At 54.7% G+C, this 10568-nt stretch overlaps 1 protein-coding gene across 2 annotated transcripts in view; it reads left to right on the top strand.

Moving 5' to 3' along the window:
* The first annotated feature begins 1264 nt into the window (after positions 1-1264).
* The window catches only part of GRM4 (glutamate metabotropic receptor 4), a 107165-nt gene continuing 97861 nt past the window's right edge, over positions 1265-10568 (top strand). For both annotated transcript variants that reach the window (XM_087858028.1, XM_045795736.2), the window contains exon 1: positions 1265-1783. In XM_087858028.1, coding sequence (XP_087714154.1) covers positions 1265-1783 — 519 coding nt within the window. The remainder of the gene's footprint in view (positions 1784-10568) is intronic.

Raw genomic sequence — 10568 nt, 5'->3', positions numbered from 1 at the left:
AATGACAATGATCCTAATAATGTGCAGTAGCTCGGGCCGTAACCTGAGCCCCACTCTCAGAGGGAGGAAGTGGGGGAGAGAGGAGGAGCAGTGGAGAAATTGAGAGATAAAGACCATGAGAAAGATGGCGGGGAGGGAGGCCAAGCAGATGAAAAGGAGTCTTGCCTTCTTGAGCTTGGAGCTCCTGGGGTTACCCTCTGCTCCGGGGTGGCTGGGCAGCTGGGGTGGAAATATGAAGTTTGCATGCCTGATTCAGGAGGAGGGTCCTGAACCCGGAGAGCCCCAGCTTCTCCCTGGCATTCAGAGTGAGCAGCTCCCAGCCTGGTTTCTTCTGCAGGGGGCCTTGCTGGCTTTCCTTATCCCTGAGTCCCCAAGGACCCTAAGTGTCTCTGATTCTCGAGCTGGCAGCTGGGGAGCTGAGTTCTGTGTGGTGTTTTGCTTCTCACTACCTGCGTGACTTGGGCAAAATGTTCTCCTGCTCTGGGTCTCAGTTTCCTCATCTCTAAAATGGGGTCGGACCCTGTGGAACTGGTTTCTTGCTACTCTTTCATGGGGGTGAGTGTTGAGGAAGACCCATCTTCCTCACAAGTCAGTTCCAGGCTGTTCCCGGGGAGTGTGCTCTCTGACATCCAGATTTCTGATGGCAGTGTACAGGCCTTGTGAAATCTTCAAACATGACCTAATTTCTGCCTCAGGCTCTCCCACTTGAACCAAAGTTGAGCAGCAGCTGGGAGAAAACCAAGTTCAGATTTGTGGAGCCTGTGGCGATAACCTCCAGCATCTCCTTCTCTCAGGCTCCTGAGGAGAGATCAGAATAGCTAATGTCTTCTTTGGGCTTCTGTTTGATTCTCTCTCTCTCTCTCTCTCTCTCTCTCTCTCCCTTCTAAGGTTGGTAGGAGGAGAGCATTGGAGCTGTTTTCTCCTTGATGCCAAGATACGTCAAGCTAGGAGCATTCTTTTTTCACACTCATCCGTCAAGAGCAGGCCTGCAGGACGTGGGGACCAAGACTAGAGCTTTGCTGCTCCCTGGCCACTCCCGGCTGCCTGGGGGCATGGCTCGTGTGGGCAACTGAGCACTGCCTGAGTGGCGAGGAGCACCAGCATGGGTTACCCCGTTGGCCGCCCTCAGCCACCCTGCTGCTGAAGCTGCCGTGGAGAGACTTGTGGGGGCTGTCCCACCCATGCTCACCCAGGCTGTGGGGCCAGGGGCCTGCCAAGGCTAGGAGTGGGGCCTGCCGTTCATGGGTCTCTAGGGATTTCCGAGATGCCTGGGAAGACAGGCTGGGGCTGGTGGTGGGCCCGGCTGCCTCTTTGCCTGCTCCTTAGCCTTTATGGCCCCTGGGTGCCTTCCTCCTTGGGGAAGCCCAAGGGCCACCCCCACATGAATTCCATCCGCATAGATGGGGACATCACACTGGGAGGCCTGTTCCCAGTGCACGGCCGGGGCTCGGAGGGCAAGGCCTGCGGAGAACTTAAGAAGGAGAAAGGCATCCACCGGCTGGAGGCCATGCTCTTTGCCCTGGATCGCATCAACAATGACCCGGACCTGCTGCCCAACATCACGCTGGGCGCCCGCATTCTGGACACCTGCTCGAGGGACACCCATGCCCTCGAGCAGTCGCTGACCTTTGTGCAGGCGCTCATCGAGAAGGATGGCACGGAGGTCCGCTGTGGCAGTGGCGGCCCACCCATCATCACCAAACCTGAACGTGTGGTGGGCGTCATCGGTGCTTCGGGGAGCTCAGTCTCCATCATGGTGGCCAACATCCTTCGCCTCTTCAAGGTTAGTGCCTGACTGGTTGGCCCCAAATGTGGGCTTCCACCGACAGCCCCAGCCCTCCACACCCAGGGTGCCGGGCCTGGCTAAGTTTCTTCCTCCTCTTCCCTCCTGGACTCTGAGGGAGATTGTTACCCCCCTCCCCCAGCAGTATCTGAGAATTTGGGGGGTAGTCCTGTGGTCAGAGCTTAGGTTCAGCGGAGTGAGGGTGTCTGGGAGGGACCCAGCTCTGTGGTGCTGACCGTGGTGCTGACGCAGCCCGGCGCTCCTTGATCAACTCAGCTCCTCTGTGGGGAATTCTGAACCAAGAGAGGAAAAGGAAGTGCTGGCGAACAACAGAAGGGAGGAGGAGATAGGTGGACAGATATGTAAAAAGACAGACAGATGGATGTGTAGAAATATAGGTAGAAAGGGAAACAGAGTCAAAGAGATAGATAGGTAGAATGGAAATCTGAATGTTGGAGATTGCCAGAGAGATTAAAGCAAGACTTTTGTTTTGACGTTGTTTTCAAATAATTGCGATTCCCAAGAAAGATATGTTTTTCTTCTAGTAGTTGAGAAAGCCCAGTGTGGCCCTCCCACTCCACCCCAGGATTATGGTTATAAAACGTGTCTTGATTTTTTGGCTGGGACATTGGGCTACAGCACCTGCACAGAATGGACGAGGACGGGGACAGGGCCTGGCAGGAGCAGGCCATCTCTGTTGCTATTGCTCCCCACCTGGAACCAAGCTTCCCTTGCTCATTTTCTTCCTTCTGCCCTTCTCCTTGCACACCTTTCTCCCTTTCCTTCTGGAATCCTTCCCTGCCCCCTCCTAGCTACCTCCCTTCCTCTCTTCCTGGGGCAAGAGCTGCTGATTTGCAATTCAATTGGAGCCAAGTGCTTCGCTAAGCTGCTAAAACAACTGAAAGCTACCGGGTAGAGAGAAAAACATTACAAGCATTTTACCAATAATTATGAGCCGCTCTTCTCTTGGAGCCTGCCTTGTTTGCTCTGTGTGTTTGTGTGTGCATGTGCTTGTGTGTGCATGTGTGTGTGTTTGTGTGTGTGTATAAGGGAGTGGGGGGGAGAGAGAGAGAGAGAGGGAGAATATGCTGGAGGAGGAGGAAGGAATGCGCAGAGGAAGCCGCTGGGTCCCTCCTTCACCCTGGTGTCAGGTTCTCAGCCTCTCGAGGTGACCCCTTCCCTCCACAAAGTCTCCAGAGTTAGGCACAGTGGGCTGAGAAAGCCTGTCTGGGCCCATGCAGAATGGGAATTGCTGAGGCTGGAACTCTGTCACCTGGAGCCTTTCTAGAGCCCATTTGCCCAGTCCCATGATACACAGTACGTGGGGGCATTCCTAGGGGCCTGGGTAGAAGTGGGGATGAATGGTGTAGAAGGCTACCATGTTGGGCAGGGGGGTGGGAGTGGGTGGGAAAGACAGGGAGCTGGAGTTGTCCTGTCACAGCGTGGGGTGGGGGTTGGAACTTTGAGGGGTCATGTGCCATGTGGTCCTCACCTATTCTTCCTGGAGCGTTCGTTTTACTTGACGATCCAGATGGAAACACTATCTTAATTTTCAAGCAAATGGATGCATTATGAAGAATGCCAAATTAAGATGAAACAGAAGGCTTGAAGGAAACTTTGTCCTTGCAGCAGACAATTGGAACAACACCTCGGGGGCTGTGCTGCCAGAGGTCATTCCTCATAGATGGCTTGGGAATGGGTAGCCTGGTCCAGCTCTCCCACCTGCCCTGTCTTGCACTGAGGAGTGGAGAGCCAGAGTGGAGGAGGAAGCAGGGCTCAGCTGCCCAAGCCAGGGCCTGGAGTTGGCTCAGGCTAGCTGAGTCATCGGTTCAGCCTGCCTGCCCCAGGCCTGAGAGGTGAGGCCACCTGGGGCCATCAGCAGAGGGGACGGATGAGCCCCAGACTCCTTGTCAGTTCATCTGGGTGGGGCCTAGACCCCCTTCCCGCCTTGGAGAAGGCCAGACTACAGGTGGGGCTGCTGCAGTTTCCTTATTGGAGCTTTTTATTAAATACTTTTGGTGACTCTGGGTGTTTCAGATGACAGCCTGATGGCGCCCTTGTGGCTGTGATCAGTGAGTGCCCCCCCCCCCCGCCATCTCCCAGGGGCGAGCTAGTGCCTACTTCATAGGGACACGGAGAAGCTCAAAGCAGTGGAGAAGTGTCACGACACAGGGTAAAGGCTCCAAGAATGGTATCTGTGAGTGTTAGGACTCACGTGTTCTTGGAAACATGGATATTTTGGGGTGAGGCATCCAGTGACCCCACACGGGAGGGCACTGTGACTTCTGTGCTAGTCCCTGTCTGGTTGGAGAAGGGTCTCTGGTGGGGTGAAGGTGGCTTACCAGCCTAGGGGCTCCCAGGTGTTCCCTTTTCTCTGTCCATCTGGTCACTTAGGAGCATGGCCGAGTCCTCAGTTTCATCTGTGTGTCCTCAGATTGCAGAGAGGTGAGTGGGTTGGGGCAGGGGTCAGGAGTCTCCCTGGCTGCACAGAAAGCGAGATGGGACTGGGAGGTAGAGGCCTGGGGAGGAGAGAAGGAATGAGGGGCAGGGGGACATGCTGGAAAGGGAGGGGCAGGGCAGGGGAGATGGGAAGAGAGCCAGAGGGAGCCAGTCGTCTGTGGTCTGCGTTCCCTGGGTTCCTTTCAACAACGTTAATGTTCTAGGCTGGCGACAAGAGGACTCCTCATTAATTAACCTGATAGAAATGAGAGGCTGGGTGAGAAACTTAAAAGCCATTTACAGAGGCAAAAAGGTTGAACTTTGGTGGTCGGGGGGTCGGGAGCGGGGTCCCCTGGCTGGAGAGCATGAGGCAGGGGAGCCCAGGCCGGGGTAGCTGCTGTGTCCAATGTCTCTTTCAAAGGGCACCGCTGCGGCCCCAGCCCCGCTCTGCCAAGGCCAGTAAGTGGGGCCTGCTGGGAACTTCCACCAGAGGTTCCCTGATCATAGCTCCCCTTCCTCCAAGAGATGAGTTTCCTGTGCGTGGCTCAGCGAGGAGCTCTGGGCTTGGGGGCACTGGAGGTGATTTCCTCCCTGGCAAAAGCTAACGGGGTGCAGCCAGGATCAGGGTGTGAGCCAGACTCAAAACTGGTAGCTCTGGGAGGGGCCAACTCCCCAACCTACGGGTGTGGAATCTGAGCCCCAATTCAGTGACAGGGCAGGGCTGAAAGTCAGGTCCCCAGCTCCCAGGCCTGACTCCTTCCAGAATGCCTGTCCAAATAAACTGGGGTGGAAGTGGGACCCAGGCCTTCACAGGGACCAGAAGCCCTGACTCTGGGAAGTCGTGATCTGACTTGACAGCTTGTGTCCCTTATTTCCTGTTCCCATCCTCTTCCTTCATCCTCATTTTGGCTCTCTCTTCCTGGGACGGGGAATATCAATGATTGTAAAGAATACCTTTTGGAAGAGATCCTAAAGGCCGAGGATGTGACCTGCGCAAGGCTATGTTGGGACAGCCCAGCTTCTGGAGCCAGTTAGGTCTGGGTTTGAATCTTCTTTCCACCAGAGCTCCTCACCTCCGTTCACCCTTTAGGTCATTTATACCACAGTGTGAATGAGCCAATAGGATCTTTTCCTGAGAGCAGCCGTTGTTGGGGGGAGAAAGAATATATCAAGTGCCTTAGAAGGAAGCAGTTTTCAAATCCCAGACTTGTAAGAGCTAGAAGGATCCAGAAATCATTGCATTGAGTCCCTCATTCATTTGCAACAGACAGAAAAGCTGAGGCTTGAAGAAAAGGGGGGTGGCTATCCAGCATGGTGGTTAAGAATTTGGATGCAGGGGCCAGACAGTCTTTGCCGCCATGGCTAATGTTTTTGCCTGTTCGTGCCTCTGTTTCCTCACATGTAACATGGGGATGAGAAAGGTGTTATAGGCCAGGTGAGAGAATTAAGAGTTAATGTCCAGAGCAGGCCTAGCACGGTGCCTGGCACACAGTCAGCCCGCAGGAAATGTCACTGCACAGCTTGTCGCGGGGCTTGAAATCAGCATGAGAGACTCCAGTGATGTGGAAGAGGCTGGAGCGGGTGGGCAGTGACAGACGGTGACCTTTGAGACTGATCCTGGAGAGGCCCCACCATCTGCTGGGCCTCTCGTGTCCTCCTGCCGACCGAGCAGCCAATCTAACTTTCAGATAACGAGCTATGTCTCCCTGACACATGGTGGGGCATGGGAGGAAGGAGTGGGGTGCAGTGGAGGGAGGGCAGAGGGGGTGGAGGGGACAACGGTGAGCGGGGGAGGGGGGGAGATGGGCAGGTGCCCCAGTTTCCTAGGAGAGGCTGGGCCAGGGCACTGGTGAGCCATGTTACCCCTTCTGTGCACCCGCCCCCCCCAGCCTGGCCATGTGATTCTCTTGACCCACGTGGGGCTGTGAGTGCTGTAAAGGTTTGTGGCTTGCTTCTGGAGAAAGCTGCCTGCCTGGTGCTTGGCTCATTCTGCTCCTCAGCGCCTGGCCCAGGACTCTGGGGAAACCATTGTGGCTTAGATAACACAAGATGTTCTGTTGAGGATGTGGCTTTGTGTCTTTGAAGTGTTTTCACTGCACAACCAGGAGGAACTTTTGAGAGAGTCCATCCACCCTCCCACAGCTTGCCCCTCTCCCTTGAAGACAGCTTCATCTTTACAGCGCCCAGGCCAAAAAACGTGGTGACAGTTTTGACCACCCTTTTTCTATTGTCAGCAAACCCTACAGGCTTTCCTTTCAGAACGTGTCCTGGACGTGACACCGCTCACCCTTCCCACCCCTGGGGTTTCCCCCTCAGACCATTGCAGGAAACTTCTCTTCGTCTCCCTGCTTCCAAACAGACCTCTCCACAGCCAAACCTTTGCTCAGGGGCCACAGGGATCTTTCTAAGAGCTAGATCAAATCTACTAACCCCTATTAAATATTTCATTATTTTTAGATTAAAACGCAAACTCCCAAACCGCTGCCTGTCTGAGAGGCTCTATGCTACCTGGTGCCCTGATCACATCTTTTGTCTTTCCTGGGTATGCTCTACACACTCATACCATTTTCCTTATGGTCCTTGACGACACTATTTTCCCTCACCACAGGGCCTTTGCACCTGCTGTTTTCTCTATGTGGAATGTTCTCCCTTGACTCTGTGAGGCTAGATCCTTCTTATTCAACCTTAAGCTTAAATGGACTCTCTTCAGAGAAGCTCCCCTGCCCCACTCTCCAATTATTCTGTCTTGTTTTCCTGTCTTTCCCTTTATGGCTCTCATCACAGTTTGTACTCTTGTCCAGATTTCCTTGTTTTCCTGTTTGCTCTAGACCAAGGGTTAGCAAACTATAGCTCAAGAGCCAAATCTGGCCCACCACCCATTTTTTGTGACCCATGAGCTAAGAATAGTCTTGGTATTTGAAGTGGTTGAAGAAAAAAAAATCAAAAGAATCATGTCACAACACAGGAAAATCACGCGGGATTCAAATTTCAGTGCCCATAAAGTTTTGTGGGTATATACCAGGCCCACATTTAGGTATTATCTAGGGCTACTCTTTTGTTTTTTAAAGATTTCATTTTATTTTATTTTTTAAAAGATTTTACTTATTTATTTGACACAGAGAGAGAGTGCACAAGCAGAGGGAACAGGAGAGGGAGAAGCAGGCTCCCCGCTGAGCAAGGAGCCCGATGCGGGGCTTGATCCCAGGACCCAGGGATCATGACCTGAGCTGAAGGCAGATGCCCAAGTGACTGAGCCACCCAGGTGCCCCCAAAGATTTTATTTTTTAAGTAATCTCTACTTCTAAGTAATCTCAATGTGGGGCTGGAACTCACGACCACGAGATCGAGAGTCATGCATTCTACCACCTGAACGGACCGGGTGTCCGGCTGCTCTTGAGCTGCCGTCTGGGAACCCAGTAGATGAGACAGAGGACAGCAGCTGACCCTGCGAGACTCTCAGCAGCACCCGCAGGACCCCCACTTGGTGCCAAGCCCATAGTAGGGCTCTTGGGAATCTTGGCTGAATGGACTCATGGAGAGTGAGGCATCCCCTGTCCCCATGTCCCCCCAAACTCTGGGATATCAGCAGGGGTGCCATGGTCTGCAGAGCCCTGCATAAGCCCCTAGTTGTGGGGATGCCTGTAGCTGGGCCCGTCTTACTGTTGGGTCAAGCCAATGCCCACCAGTGCCCACCACTTTGGTGACCCCAGGGCCCCTTGGATGTATTTCCACCCTCCAAACATGTCCAGCTCCTCCCTGACCTATAGAATTCCTTTCACCTAAAGCTTTGTTCCCCGTTGGAGGGTATCTAACCCTGTTCCATTTGAGGCTGTTATGAGAGATTTGTCCCAACAAAGCTTCCTTAATAAATATTTGGGGGTGAAGAAGGGACCCTCCAGAGGATGTTTCTGACATGGAATCATCACAATATTTACGTAACCCACAGCCTGTGCCAGGGCTTGTCCTGATCTTCACAGCAAGCCTCGGGGCACAGTTGTTATCCCCGTTGTACGAATGGAGAACCGAGGCCCAGAGAAGCTAAGCAACTTGCCCCAGGTTACACAGCTGGTGTGGTGGGGCCCGAATACAAACCCAGGCGGTTTGGCCCTGAATCAAAATGGATGTTTTGCCACTCTGCGCTCCTACCTCTTGGCCATCAGATAGGCTTGGTTTGAGACCTGGCCTGATGCTCACTGCGTGGCGTTTCTGAGCCTCAGTTTACTCATGGGCAGCTGGTATTCACCTGGCAGAGGTGCTAATGTGTACAAAGCCCTTAGCAGGTGCTTAAGGGACACTCGTGTTACTGCAAGGGTTTTGATAGATGTTAGTGTTTGTGAGGTGCTGGGCCACGGGAGGGGTGGGGGAGTGGAGCGGTGTGGGCAGTGGGGCTTGCTGAGGGCGACTATACGGGGCTGTAGTCCTCAGGTGGGGAGCACATAGCCCTTGCGTTCACCGCGTGCCTCTTTCCTCCCAGCACTGGGTGTCCCTCAGTGGTGAGAGTCCGGAAAGGGGGACCTCAGGACATAAGGGTCAGGCCGGAGCCTGCGCAAAGAGGGGAGGGAGGTGGGGGGAGAAGACACGTGGCTCTGGGGAGCAGCTGCAGCCCCAAGGAGGAGGCTCAGAGCCCCCCCCCCCCGCTCCTCTACTCCTCTGCCCATTCTCTCTGTGCCCTCTGAGCTCTCTCCAAACCACCTGGACGTTGCCCATGGCGGAGGGGGACCCCCGCCATACAGTCAGATACTGGGGAGACAGTGGCGGAAGGACGGCGGGTAGGGCTGCTGGGGTGGAGGTTGTGTGGCTCCAGTGGTTCTCGAGCCTGGCTGCTCATCACAGTCACCGGTGAGTTTACTAGAGCATTTGAGTCCTCAGCCCCCAGGGGGCTGATGAGACCTGAAGGCCGGGCCTGTGTTTGGACACTTGCAGGGAGGCCTGGTTGGTCACCAGACGCAGGTGCTGTGAGTGGCCTAGTATCCCCCTCCTGCCTGGCTTCCCCCGGGGAGGGGGGGCACCCTGCCCACTCTGCAGCCCTCACAAGCCTGCAGCCTCCCAGGTGCCCCCGGGCTTGCAGACCTGCTCTGAATACAGGAAGTTTGGGGGTGGAAGCTGGGATGCGGCAAACAGGCTCCTTATTGTGAAACTAAAAGGAGGGAGTGGGGCCTCTGGGGCAACTTCTCAGAAATGCCCTGGAGGGAGGCCTGGGGGCTCCTGGAGTCCAGCTAGAAGCTGACCAGGCCCCTGGGTGAGGTGTGGGGCTTTGCGGAGGGGCTGAGGTGGGACTGAGCCTGGAGAGGCTCAAGTTCATGACTGCTGGCATCTGGCTTTCCTGTCTGGACCTCGGCTTGTCCATCTGTAAAAATTAACTCACTCACACGCTCATTCGCCCCCTGACTCTGTATTGGACGTCTCCTCTGTGCCCAGCACTGCTAGAACAGGATTCTCCATCTGGCCGGACACTGGAATCACCTGGGGAGTTTTAAAAAAATCCTAGGACCTGAGCCTCACTCCAGGAATTCAGATTAATTGGTCTGAGATGGGGCTTGGGTTCCTCAGGTGAAGAACTATTGCTCTAAGCAACTTTATAAAGCAGGAAACAAAATGGAGTAAGGCCTTGCCCTGGTGGGCTTCCATGTTTGAGGGGAAGGCAGGCAGTGAACAGGTAAAACAGATAAATATCTCATGGGGAGGGGCAGTTCCCGCAGAACAAAGCAGGGAAGTCACTAGAGAGGCGAGGGAGAGGGGGGCCAGTTTAGATGGCATGGTTGGGGGTGGCTTTTCTGAGGAGGGGACATTTGTACATAAGCTCAAATAGAGTAAGGGGGGTCACCCTATGGATATCTGGAGGAGGAGTGTTCTAGGTAGAGGGAACGGCAAGTACAAAGGCCCTGTGGTGGGACTTTGCCTGCTTATTGACCTAGGAACTCAAGAGGGAGGACTAAGATAGCCCCGGGGGCAGGGAGAGGGGGACAAAGGGGGCTTCAAAACCCACATCCTGATCCTTATTGCTGCAAAGGGTCTTGTAGGAGTGGGGTCAGCAGGAGTCTGATGACCTTGGGCAATCACTGGGCCTCTTAGGACCTCAGTTTCCCTACTTGTAAAAAAGGCAAGTGGTTCCTGCACTGTCCTCTGGAGCCTCAGAGGGGATGGGGGCAGAGCTATAAGGGCAGAGCCTGAGCGAGAGGCTCATTCTTTCCATTGGCTCCCATCCTGCTGGCCTCCTCCCACCCATGCCCCCACTGCCCCTTTTCCACCCCACCCCCCACCCTGGCTGAGGAAGGGGAGCTGGAGACAGGGGCAAGGCAGGGCCAGCCAGACCGGGAGCCCCAGGAGGCAGTAGGGTGCCGTGGTG

The sequence above is a fragment of the Ursus americanus genome, chromosome 32 (assembly GCF_024610735.1).
Source record: "Ursus americanus isolate L20-20 chromosome 32, mUrsAme1.1.p, whole genome shotgun sequence".
Classification (NCBI taxonomy): domain Eukaryota; kingdom Metazoa; phylum Chordata; class Mammalia; order Carnivora; family Ursidae; genus Ursus; species Ursus americanus.
Note: the sequence above shows the minus strand (reverse complement) of the source record. Positions and strands in the feature narration are given on the sequence as shown.